This window comes from Lissotriton vulgaris, chromosome 1_1 (assembly GCF_964263255.1).
Source record: "Lissotriton vulgaris chromosome 1_1, aLisVul1.2, whole genome shotgun sequence".
NCBI classification, from domain to species: Eukaryota; Metazoa; Chordata; class Amphibia; order Caudata; family Salamandridae; genus Lissotriton; species Lissotriton vulgaris.
The window spans coordinates 676,056,482-676,070,290 of NC_141685.1; the positions used below are offsets into that span (position 1 = coordinate 676,056,482).

A 13,809-nucleotide genomic window follows, 5' to 3' on the forward strand; every position below is an offset into this window, starting at 1 on the left:
ATCTAAAACATTTGACTTTTTAAAAGTTTGTTTTACAAATTTTGAAGAAAATAAGACGAGCATACAGACTAACTAATACAAAGTTATTTTCTAAGGGTTACAGGGTAATTATTTCATTCCTTTACAGGTACACTACCATCAGTAAAGCTCATGTGTCCAATCGTATCCACAAATGGTTTAAATTGGTCATTAAAACATAAGTAACTTGCATGATATTCCAGATTATGTTAACTTGAATAGGAGAAAGGGGCCCATTCTGCCATGAAGTAACTGTGTTAAGTGGTGAGGAGAGGTGTTGCCTCTTCTATCCCTTGTGAACACATTTTGTTGAAGGATTTCACAGCAGGCTGCGGAGGCCATCTTACACCTTTTAAATATGATGGAACTTGTCTGCAAACTCTTTAAATACATGATGCAATATGCAATTTCCAAAGAGGATTGTTTAGAAAAGTATATAATGGCTGTTTATAGGGGGAGCCAAATGTGTGCTATCACTTCCTGTGATGTCATATGGAGTAACAGGTTTGTGTCTGTACTTAAGTTGATATCATGGGGATGAAAAAGGTGTGATATCAATTCCACTATTGGTTCTGATTAATGTATGTATGAGGCATTGGTGAGAGTGAGTTAGAATTGTTCTCAGTATGTTATTTGTATTTTTATTGTTCACAGATGATTTGTTAACTAAATGAATTCTATGTCCTTTTGTAAAATGATTGTGATGAACTTGAAGAAACACAGTAAAAAAGTATAATTTTGTAAAAAAGAATATAAAAAACGAGATAATAAATATGAAAAAAATATATGCAGTCACCGTGTGTTGAAGGCTTTCTTTGAAAGTATAAATGTCGTCAATTGTAAAGTAATTCAGGTCATGAGGGAATCATTTTCTTTAATAAATTACGCCACAGTTACTTCAACAACATGAGCTTACCTTCCAGCGAATTTAACTGCTTGTAGCTAATTTTCACTGTAGAATTTAAAAACTGCATTTTTTTTGCATTGCTTATAAGCTAATAGGGCTCTCTGTACAACGATAAACATACACATCGGATTCTGTATTTAGCACAGATATTCTTGCTTTGTGATTTCAGCAATTAGTTAATGCTCTAAAATCTGACAAGATATTTCAATATGATTTGACGTGAATTATTTAATTTTACATATATTTGCAAATTAAAGTTCAAACGAGATCCTAGTAAACTATGATGCTGCATTCCAATTATACTATTCATGTTTAAAAAAACACAACCGGACCTGCCAAGCATAACTTAGCAACATTCTACTGCTCTATATGAAAACAACAGACATAAGAAGTTGAAACAATACATTTGAGGCAGCTCACCACTTAATAGACAGTAAGGTGCAATTTGCTCTTGTGTTTAAAAACCTTCCTCTAATGACTTCATTGTTCTTCTGTTCGTGTGAGGTGAGTGGTTTAAGGTAGCAGTTACTACTTGCTTGTTCTCTGCAGGTTATTTCCTCCATCTGTTGCTCCGACGCCTAACCACTGCCAAATCATTGCTTAAGGAGTTGGCATTGTTACTCTGGGCAGAGTTATGGACCCGTCCAAATTGAATTATTGCAACATATAAAACAATATATTATTGAAATAATGAAGGCCTGGTGAGCTATCCCCAGACCTTATTTATAAGTTCCCAGTATCCCAACCTGCAACAATGATTGATGCAGAAACAGCTTCCTCTGACAATATTAAAGCAGAAAGTCACAACGCGGAAATGCCCAAACAAACAACTCCCTCATGCTGTGGTACCAACATCATTCGGGCCCAGAGAGGCCAGCAAAAGATTAGGTGCTGCAAATTTTCTTTTTTTTTTTAAATAAAACAAAATAGACTGATAACATCCCAAGATAGAGTCTGTATTTGCTTCTCACTCAGTGCAAGGCCCAGAGTCAATACATTATATCCATGCTGGTACAATACTGCACCTCTATTACCATATTACATAGATTGAATTGGTGCCACATTCAGTTTGGAGTGACCTTTGCACTACTTGACAAAGGCATAATCAACACCTCCACTCAATTCCACGGACTGTATTATTCAGTCATTGCAAAATTGCAGTGGAAGATTGAGACCTATGTGTAGTGCATTTATGGTGGCCACTTCACTCCATTTCATCAATGACACTGTTTAAAGTCCTTAACTATTGAACTACAAATTGTTCGCACCAACTGTGTTGATCTGCTTAGTTCACTGGAAGCAAACCAAGTCTATAACACCAGAATGCAGAGGATTCATTTAGGGATCGCCAGGGTTGCAACTGTGACCCCTGGCTTGCTCCTTGCTATTCCAGGCCTTTGTGACCTCTGGCCTCAGGGATGGCAAAACCAGTGCTGGTAACACAGTGGCAGCTTGTCCTTATGTTCGTCGGTTTGGGCTCCACTCTTTGCTTTCAGTCAATTTTTATTTATTACACTACTAGTGAATAATAGGACATTATTCACTATTAGTACAATAATATTTGGAGTACAGTTAGCTAAACTATGACTTTTCCTGACAGCTGAGGAAAGTGAAGAAATACGCTTTAAAAGGTATATTGTGTGCATGCTTGCGGGTGAGTGTGTTTTACGTGAGAGAGAATGTGTCAGTGGCGGCTCCTCGCTAAGGCAGAGGAGCATCGCCCCACTGCTTCACAGCAGTGAAGTAAAGGAAGCATAAAATGACAATAACTCATGGTATTATCATTTTCTCTTTCCTTCTGCTGCAGCTTAGCGTTTGGGGCGTGGCTGCTCCGACGACAGAGGAGCAGATGAGGAGTGGTTTGCCCACCCCTAAGTGTACACAACTGTTTGGCCTGCCCTCTCGGGGAGGCCAAACAGTCATGTGCACTTCACATCTTCTCCATGCAGGCTGCATTACATGCCCAGTTCCCTATTCACTGATTGAGCGCCGATCCACCGCGTTCAGACCAATCACAACGCTGCATTACAGCGTTGTGTTTGGCTATTGTAAGGCTGGGAGCCAGGTGCTTCCTGCATCCTGCTACGCGATTGGGATAAGGAAGAAAAGGACAGAGGAGAGATGGCAGCCCTCCCTCTGTCACAAGTGTTTTTTTTAATTACTTTTTTCGTGTCCCCCTGCCCCGCCCCACAACCCAGGTCCCTTAGCAGCTGCTACTGGAGTGTTTGTATGAGTAACCATGTGTGTGTGAGTGAAAGTGAAAGTGAAGGTCAAAGGGCGTGTGATGTCTCTTCCACTTCGACTACCCCTTGCATTTTGGTGAATGGACGACCGTGCCAGAATGCATTAGAATGTGAAATGAAAGCCTAGCACAGTAAGGTTTCCGAGATGAGGTGACACCTTAAGTGCACTTATCAGTTGTGGAGCTGCTGCTTTTCAGATTTACCTGCGCACAAGCCACATTATGATGCAAAAAAGAATCCATTCGCATCTTCTCGATCCTGGGTGGCTACTACATTCAACAACTGCTTAAAACATGGCAAGCGCGAGGAGACCCAGCTCTCTGAGGTGAGGTAATGTCTTCTGTTCTCAGTGGCGCAGCTGCTCATGTGCCTTTAGCAGAGCCTGTGCTTGTCCATGGGACATCATAAGTGAAGGCACGTAGTTCTGAAGACTGGAGGGTGGATGTTCGAAGATACAGCTTCATGAAACGATCTGGCAGAGCTAAACACGTTGCAGCCATTCTCCAGATTTCCATTACAGGCACACAGTGGAGGAAGGATACAGTTGAAAAGTAGTGCGTCAATAGTGCAGTGTTCGTCCATCCTCCAATTTTCTATCAATTGCTGTTGAAGTCAGATGTCCCAATGCCAACAAGCAGTGCTACCAGAAACGCTAAGTTCCCAAATGTGTAGATTAGAAAAAAGAACATTTCAGTTTTCACCTAAAATAAAGAAAATACATGTAGATTATTTTGCGAAAGAGCAGGTATGCTGCACATGTTGCTCTTTGAAGTGCACAGAGATATACATCGAAAGCTCGAGGCAAATCAGCAGTAAAATAGGTTTGCATTTTCAACGTGCATGGCATGCAGACGCATGACAATGACATTCCCCTTTTACACTCTCCAGCACATTAATAAATATAACGTAGACATAAATATTGATAGAATAAGCTAAGTGGGATGACTTTGTTCACACTGGGAGAGGTGTGTTACTCTGTAAATTCAAAGCGCAGTGAACACAAGAAGGTGCCTGCAAAAAACTTGCTGACTCAAAAAAATCAGGTTATGCCTCACATTATACTAAGAGGAGCGTGAAAAACGCACAGGCACAAAAAAAAATGTGGAGGTCCAACCACATCAGTCCAGAAATGCAGAGTGTAGTACTACTAGAAGATAGTCTGTGAGCATGGTGGGATACATTATGGGGCCAAGGTTTTTCTCCATGTGCACAGCGTAGGTCGAAGCTGATTGTCAAATCATTGCAAAACAATTAATTGATGCATGAATCTGTAACACTGAGTTTTTCCAGGCTGTAACAAACTTTCAGATGTTTGTCTTAATAATCATTCGTCAAACAGCATTAATGTTGTTTCCTTCTGACTTACAGGCCAGCACCAAATGCTTTACACATGTCAAAGTTAGTCTAGTCATGAAGAAACATTGGGACAAGTGTGTGACATTCACATGCATGTTTAGTGATGAGAACATAAGAATATCCATGAGAACTCAAATTAGGGTGAAGCAATTAATGACCACATTGTCGGGCACTTTGCCAACTTCTTTGCTGAATCAATTAATAACAGAATGCACCTGTTTGAAGCCCTTATATTTTTCACAAACCAGGATGCTGAAAGCTGTCGAAGCACAACGTGAATAGTTGCCGTGATTTGCATATACTTAACATGAAGAGGGCCGGAGAAGAATTTAAGAGGTTAACTCCCCCAATTATAAAATATTGACCACAAATAAGGAACCCCTGGGGCTACAACAAACAGAAAACAAAAACAAAAACCAGAAAAAGACGTAGTACTGGTGAAGTGTCCCATTTAAAGGACAGTTTTACTCACCCACCCAAAGGTGGCATTCTTCATCCTAGGGTAACCTCCTTGCACTGTAAAAACCTTGTCATGGTGCAGGCTACAACCACCTCTCTGAAAGGGAGGAGCTGAGGGTGTTTTCAGAGGTGGTGTACTAATTACCTCAGACAAGCTTATGTGTTGTGAGGAGAGCAGGGCAGAGGTTGAATTCCCTCCTGTTCTAGCTTGGTTTTTAAACCTGGCCCAGATATGCACTTATACAGTCTTTTGCGAACACTGGAGCTAGTTTTAGATATCACATTTGCATTTTTTTTTGTTCTGCTCTCCTTACCGCACTGTAGCTTGTCTGAGGTAATTAGTACACCTCCTCTGAAAACAGCCCTGAACTTATCCCTCTCAGAGAGGGAGTTTTAGCCTGCACTGTGACTAGGTTTTCACAGTGCAAGGACTTATTTACTTGTAAGTCCCTAGTAAAAGGGTATACCCTATTCCCGGGCTTGTAAATTAGATGCTACTATTGGGTCTGCAGCACTCATTTTGCCACCCACTTCAGTAGCTCTTTAAGCCATTGGAGCCGGTTTGTAATTTTGACCTGGCAAAATAAACCCTTATCCAGGTTAGACCTTCCTTTTTAATACATAACTCTTCACCCGACATCCAAATTGGGCCCATTATCTTCCTGTGTCTGAAAAAGATGAATGTGACCTTGTGCAATGTAACTATTAGTTATCCTGCTCCCATACCCTCGAGTTGAGTTCAAGCTATGAAAAACTGCCTAAAATATGTTTGCAGAGATATAGACAGTTACCATAATTCTTGGCGGCTTTTTCTCCACAGAGTGCCCTCTAAGCCCTTCCGTACACAAGGATTCTTACAAATAAAGGTTCCAAATTTCATCTATAATGGGCGGGTGAAAGTCTGAATAAAACATGCCAGAATGCAAACCCTGATTTGCCTGTTGGAGAAGGCTATTTTCACTAGGCACATTAACCTACTGTGTTCTTATAGATAGTTTCTAATACAATTTGACATTAAACCTGTACAGATAGCTCAATGAGTTAAGGTCAACAGCTTTGGGAACAGTTTTAATCCTGGTGATTAGAACTCTGAACTCTGCCTTTTATCTTTCCAGTATTGCTGAAACGCATAACAGATATGATGGATGAAAATATATGTTAGATAAATAGAAATGTATATGCATGAGTGCAATGAGCACCCATCCAGTCACTGCACCACTTAACCCCCCCTAACCTGGATGCCCTACTCTAATAATCCTCCATAGTCCCACCCACAGTACTAAATAGCTCAATTCAGAAATTGCTCGTAACCACCTGTTCTGTATGCCCAAATAAAAATCCATCTAGACCACTGTTTTCATAACTCTTCTCTCTCCCATTTTCTATCTCTCCTTCACTTACATCCTATGCCACCAGATCTTTTGTTCCTCTTACCCTAAGGTTAGATCATATATAGAGGCACAACTACATACATATTCAAGGCCAAAGAAACCTGACAGAAACACCCAGACTCCCAGTCTTCCCAGCTTCCTCTATCTCTCAAACACTACCTACTCTTCACCTCTGTCTTTTCTCCTGGTAAGGTTTGAAGGAGGTGGTGGGGTTGGGAGGGTAGAGAGTGGAGCAACAGCGGTTCCTCCGTAGTGGCAAAGGAGCGTCGCCCTCAACCCCCCCGCCCCCAACTGCTAAAATCCAGCAGATGAACAATAAAATGATAATAACAAATGTATCATTTTATTTTTCCTTGGCTAGTCAAAGTGGCCAAAGTCTATGGCAGGGCCATCCTCTAGAGACAATAGCAGGGAGGAGGAGTGGTGGGCACTTTCAGTTCGCTTGTTGGCTTGGCCGGCCAACCTAGGACGGCCAAACCAGCATGCACACTTACATTTCTCTAACCCAGCTCAGTTGTATTTCCAGGTAGAGAAAAGCCACAAACTCATATGCCTTAGTGAGCGTCAAACCAGTCTGCTCAGGCGAATCCTGGTGATGCTGACATGCTGGATAGTTGCATGAGGGCAGCTTCGCAATTGGGTGTGCAGTCTGTGAGCTGGACTGCGCTCGTGGAAGTAGCTGGACAGTGGCAGGTAAGTCCTTTTTTTCTTTATCCGCTGCCCTACCACTTTCTATTGAAAGCAGCCACCACTGGAGTAGAGGTTTCTACATAGAAAGTTTTAACACCAAATATAGAGTTTAAATAGATGAACCAATAAAGGATTTGTGTATGCTAACTAATACTGTCCCTCAGCTGCTAGCATTCTCATTTACTTCATTCTTCCTGATAGTCCTATCAGAAAGATTGTAAATGTTTACACAGGTGTATAGTCACTCATGCTTTCTACACTATGCACCTACAGTTTTCACATAACAAGGTCTCTCACCACTGCAGTGTCCAGTTATCCATGCACTCCCGTTCCTGCTTTCTGCTCTCCTGTTTCAAACCCTCCCCAGGCCGTTCCATTCTCTCCCAGTTGTCTCCTGCAGTCTACCCAAAGGACTCACGCCCCCTTCTCTCAGGAGTACTAATCGGGGAACTTCTGCTGTCTACGTGAGGGGAAAAGCAAGGTAACCTGGAGCACCATTTGGCGTTGTGATAGCAGAGAGAGGTAATCTAGAAAAACATTTAAGGCTCTGTGAGGGCCCGAGGGAGTAGCGTTGCTCCCATTGCCAACACTGGTGATATGCTGACCCTCACATAATTGTTTTCCTTGGCAACTAGGCCACCACTGCATGATACCCAACTTTTGGAAAACTTCGGCCAGTCACAAAAAGAGTAATTCTTGGCCATATGTGAGCACGCTTGATATGTTGGCTACCTCTGGTGAAATGCTGGGTTGGGTATAATGGTAGGAATTCCTGTCCCGTTGTTGACTTCCATGATATGATGGTGCCTGTCTTTCACATGTGCAAAGTGGTGATTGGCCATAGGGTTTTGTATTTTATTTTTTAATGTTTTATTGGTACCACAGTGACTACTGCGCTGGGTACCCTAGGACCAGGCACTGATACCGGGGTAACTGCGACCCAATCTTCTTATTTTCTGTTTTTACCTGTTTTGAATTAAAGTGGGGCGTCCCAAAGGCAAAGGCATGTCTATCTTGACCCCTATGTGGCCTTTCATGTTTTTCTCCCCTTCAGGACTAGAGGATGGAGATGGCTGACCCAACATTCTCATATTTGTGGCAAGCCAATCAGTGTCCACCCTTCCACTTTGAATGGGTCAATCGCAGATTATCTGGCACCAATGATTCAGTTATTTTTAAGTTTTACCTGGTGTTTACCCTAACATAACATGTACATTTGTGATGCACACGTTCAGTGAAAATGTATCTTGCTGCTGATTAACAGATGTTTATTGTTACCCAACTCAATGGTACTCATTTTATCAACCTCAGGATAAAAGGCTGAGTGGATTGAGATTTGAACCAGTTGCAGTGAGTTCATGTATAGATTCCTGCAGTGGATGCATTAGTCCACGAAAACAAGAGACCAGCTCATCAGGATCTCCATTTTGATGCTAATTTCTCAAAAATGGCTGAACAGATTTACACCAAATAACCAAACTTTCTGCTGATCGATTTTGGTATAATTTCTGCATAACTTTCCATGATGAAGCCAAAATGATTGCTTTTTAAAAAAATGTTTCAATGAAAGAGTACCAAGGCTATTAAAGAAAGGAAAAAATGCCTTTCCTATGGAAACTCTGGCCAAACTAGAACTAAACTTTGGTGACTGTGTGATACATTTATGATATTCACCACTCAATATGCCATAATATGGTGTATGGTTAGTGAAACTCAACCACACATTTTGTCTCAAGTTTATGCTTAAGAAGTTGAATTCACAGTGGTATGCGCCTATTTACAAAATACTTTTTTACATTAGTAAATCACTTCTATCTCCTTGTCAATGTTTACAGCTATTCATCAGATTGTCCTGCTACTGGTCTGAAAAATAAGAACATTTCAAGGTAAGAATGGTTGCTAAAAAGGTAAGTGACACTCATATTTTAAAACCAAGTGAGTAGCAGCAACTTTGACCACATAACAAAAAACACCTAATTCTCTGGCACTTTCCCTTTCTACTCCTCACCTGCATATCTGGGACATAAGTTTGTTTACCAAATGCAGACCCTTAAAAAAGTTAAATAAGAAGAAACGCCTACTGCGTTGTAGGCCAGTTGAAGAACTAATCTGCAGTCATTAACAGATCCACTCCATATCCCTCAGTTTTGCCAGACCCTACTCAAAGCCACAGTGCTTCTTGCTCACTATACCATCACCCACTCACAACACTGGCTTAGCGAATGTTTTACTCCATTAGTACTACTTTAAAACTCAAATACAGCAATGGGCTACAGAAAGGCGACCCATCAACCTTCACAAAAGATCTTCCACTATGCAGCAACAGATTAGTAACTCTGCTCTATGCCACTCCCCTTTACACCACTCTACCCGACTCCACTCTGTCACTCCATGACACAATCTGCCACTTCATTCTACAACACTCTATTCCACTCTTCGCAATTCCACACTGCAATACTCCACACCACTAGCTAGTGCGTAACATGGCTAAAACATTGGCAAAGCCATTAGCTCTTCTATAGGCAAATATAAAAGAAATGTCATATCACACACTTTTGTGTCCAACTGCATTTCCTTTAAAAATAAAATGTAAAAGTCAATGCCATAAACGCCTTGTACAAACATGTTTAGTGAATTGCTTTTATAAGTGCTAACATTAATGGAGTCTGGTGGACAATTAACACAGGAGGAATTAGAACAATTACTTTTTTATCTGACAACTAATTGAATTGTCCACCATTGCTCATTTTGGGTAACCTGAAAACAAACAGGGGTGATCCTGTCTTGTCATGGACCAAGTGGGAATTCAGCCAGGTTCTCGACAATTCAACTGGTTCTCTACTAGCAGGAGGAGCGGTCTCCTGGTACAATCCTGTGTATGTCTGCTTTGGCTCCTTTGCTTTGTGCTTCTCCTACTATCTCTTGCTCTGGTCTTCTCACATACCACAATTATAAAATGCTTACTAAATGCATGAATAATGAGTTTGTTACAGGCGTATTAGAATCATGGACTCCAAAGATATGTCACACATAAAATTTAGTCCAAAAGCCATCATTAAAAGAAGCCTTGTGCAAGCATTCAAATGAATAAAATTGCTATAAATGAATTAATGCGACTTGTGTTCAATTAATATTCAATTTGAATTCGGCTATCTTACTTAACTCTTCACAATCATTGCCATTAGTATTCGGATATTGCTCACAAAGAATACCACTAGTCTTCAAACAGTGGTCACAAACAATGAGACTAGCCTTCATTTTGCTCTTGAAATAGCACAAGAGCTGCAAATAAACCCTAACAGAATACTACTTAGCTTCAAATACTATTCTTATAAAATAATACTAGTCTTCTTTTAGCAATCAATTGAAGTGTTCATCATGTATTTGAAGGGTAGTTGAGTGGAACTAGTACATTTGCCATGTTGGAGCGGTCCCTTTTTATGTTGAGCCTGGGCAGCGCTTGCACTGCGAGGCATGCTCTATTAAGGTAATAAGTACTTGTAAATTGATACTTGTATAGCGCACTACTCACCCGCAAGGGTCTCAAGGCGCTTGTACGAATACCGCTGTGGAACCCATCCTGGCTTTCCCTGTGAGGCGTCCACTCCTGGGCACCCCCAAGGTGGAGGCCAGGCATCCTTAGCGTTGTGGGGGCCGTTGTGGAGATTAAGCAAGCTATTGCCCAGAGTTGCAGAGTGGGACTCCATGATTGGAATAGGCACTGAAGTGAGAATTATCAGGTCCGTGGAATTTTGAGCCCAAGACCCGCCGAGGCGGGGAATTGAACCCTGGTCCCGGGCTAGATCTCTGCATCAGGGTCTGCCGCTCTAATCATTGAGCCACTACTTGAAGCTCCGCCCACATTTTTCAGTGGCTTGTGTCATTGTCCACTGTAAACTGTGGCTGTTCATTGGTCAATAGGCTTAGTAGTTCCTCCTTAGTACCGCCTTGTCTCATATTGTAACCTCCCATAGGAACACTCCCTGTTACGTGTGCTGTTGCTCGGTAGGCTTTAATTACAGCCTCCAAGCACTATTTTCTCAAATAGAGTCGTCCTGTCTGCTGCTGCAGGCAGGACACGCTCTCTCCTAACGTTTTTTTTTTATAGCCCACATTTGCAATGCAATAGGTCTCACATTTGCAAGAGTTTAAGCTATTGGCTTTGTAAATGATGATGCCTTTTATTTCTTTTTTCTAAAAACAACAGATAAATAAAATGCATTGTCATTTGCAATGCCAATAGCTTAAAACTCTCATAAATGGGAGACCGATTGCATTGCAAATGCTTGTTCTGCAGGGTGATCATCCACCAGATGGCTCATGGTGAGTGGAGGCCACGGTTCGGTTCCACCTGGACTGGCCCTTCCGCCTACAGCCCGTATTCGCCTTATTTAGTTGCTTGCGAAACTGACTCAGCCGGCTCAGTACCTCGCAACACATTTACGTAGCTACCAAGCTTTCTGCGTGTTCCTGTGACATTTTCATGTTTTTAGTGTACTTACATGTGACATAACAATGTGTTAAGTGTGACATTTAGAGTGACAATTTATCTTGTGAAGAACAAAGCTGGCCTCTCAGAAAAGTAATTACCACTTGTGATCAATGGAATGGTGTACAAATAGCTTTAAACCACTGTAAAGTTTCTGAATACCTCTGCAAAATCGAAGCCCTACTTCCTGTTACTAAAGATTCTCTTGAAAAGAGGTATTGTGCCCAAAGTAACCACGTTCAGTACACTGTTGATTCTGAACAGTTACTGTCCTATTTTAGTGTCAAAGGCCAAAGAAGAGGTCTTCAGGGAAAGAAACAAAAACAGTGTTTGAGTGAAGGAAGGGACTTTCATTGAATGATTCTTAATTAAAATGTCAGTAGTTTTTGTATGCACAGTGATCTACCACTGGTGTTTCACTATACAGTCGAGTAAAAAGTGAATTTTTGTAGAACTATTAACTAAAAGATCAGAGTAATGTTAGGATTGGATTACATTTGTCTGAGTCTTTGTAAATAGTTGCATAACAAACATAACGATAATGCAAAGTTTAAGTGTTGGCTATTTTCTGTGCACCATCCCACCAACAATTAGTTCAACCTGATTTGTGTTGTTACTTCTGTTTGTTGATCAATGTGAATTTCAAGGAATGCGTGACATGGAAAGAGATATATATATTCACTATATATATTTGTACAACTTGTAGTGTGATTAATTGGAGGCACAGGAAGTATGTAAACAGAACTCTCATTTTAGTTCACATTGAGAATATTGCTACAGAATTAGAAGCCAGAAATGTTCCAGCACTCAGCTGAAGTTCAAATTATTTCAGGTGCTCAGTTTAATAACGTTTAGCATGTTTTAAACATTTGACCGTAACAATGAAGTTACAAGTCAGCAAATTAATTATAAACAAAGAAGAAAGAGAAACCGAAGTGAAATCCGCTGGCTAATGGAAAACAATGACTCGAAATGCAGTAGGACAGGTTGTTTTTGCACGGTTAGCAGCGTAAGGAGTAAAGGCTTAAAAATACATGCTTTTATTTATTTTTAGGTTTCGACTACACAGCGTTTTAAACTGTTTGTGGAAGCTTTTGTACTGAATAGGTCTTAAAAAAGGGCTTTTAACTCACAACTCAGGAGAAACTATAAAGTGAAGGCAGTTGTTACAAGCATTAGTAATGCATTGGTTTCGCCTATGGGATCAATAATAAGCTGTTTTTTGTTGTAAGATGTAGGTTAGGGAGCAGCTGTGCAATATAAGTTACTGAAACCTTAATGCTTTCCAGGTGACTGCATTTTTATTTTTTTAGCACTGCTAATATGTTGAGAGCTGCGTTCCTCCTTTACACACTTTCACACAGATTCACAATTACAATTGGCATTAACTTGTTGACTCATGGGAGCACATAATACATTGCCTTTCTCCATAAGCAAGTCACAACCCTTTAACAGTTTCAGTAACTTCTATTGCTTTATTATTATTCATACAGGCGAAGCCGATGCATTACCAATGCTTGTTATGTAAGGTTTTACTTGTGCAACAATTGGGCAGTCCTTTAAGGGATCTCAATGCTCTCCCCCATCAGAGGTTATGCTCTTTTCGTATGCTCCCTTTGATTAATGCTTCCCAACTTATTTGCCAGCCCTAACCTATTTACCAGCCCAGTAAAATCAACTGATTTGTTTCAGCAAAAGAAATATGAAACCTGATCCAAATAGCAGTTTTAAATATTTGTAAACGTTTTTATTTATATATATTTCACGGTAACAACATAACAGGGTAAAATAATGTCCCAAAATTATTACTATGCCAAAATGTACTACTTCTCACAATCTTAACTTTCCACACCATTGCACACAATGTAGGTCAAAGGGTCCTTAAAACTGAGAACAACCTTTAAAGACAATACGCATTAAACTATTTTTTTAAACAGAGCAATTAGAATAAGAACTCTGTTATCCATTTCACTGCCCCATTCGTTTCCTGTTTTCATTAATGTAATGTTGGCTTCTTATATAGCGCACTAATCACCCCAAAGGGTCTCAAGGCGCTTGCTTTGGGAACCCGTCCTGGTTCTTTCCTGTGAGATAGCCCCTACTGGGCACCCCCAAGGTGAAGGCCAGGCATTCCGCTGCAGGGGGCCGTAGTGGAGAGCAAGCTATTGCCCAGAGTTGCAGAGTGTGAGCCCCTGAGTTGAGTAGGCACCGAAGCGAGAATTATCAAGTCCGTGGACATTTTGAGCTCAAGACCCT

General features: G+C 40.8%; 1 protein-coding gene across 1 annotated transcript in view; it reads right to left on the reverse strand.

The window, feature by feature from the left end:
* Positions 1-1,823: 1,823 nt before the first annotated feature.
* Positions 1,824-13,809, reverse strand: part of LOC147747647 (ferric reductase 1-like) — a 400,432-nt gene continuing 388,446 nt past the window's right edge. The window contains exon 19 of the mRNA XM_086954577.1: positions 1,824-3,869. Coding sequence (XP_086810703.1) covers positions 3,765-3,869 — 105 coding nt within the window. The 3' untranslated portion in view covers positions 1,824-3,764. The remainder of the gene's footprint in view (positions 3,870-13,809) is intronic.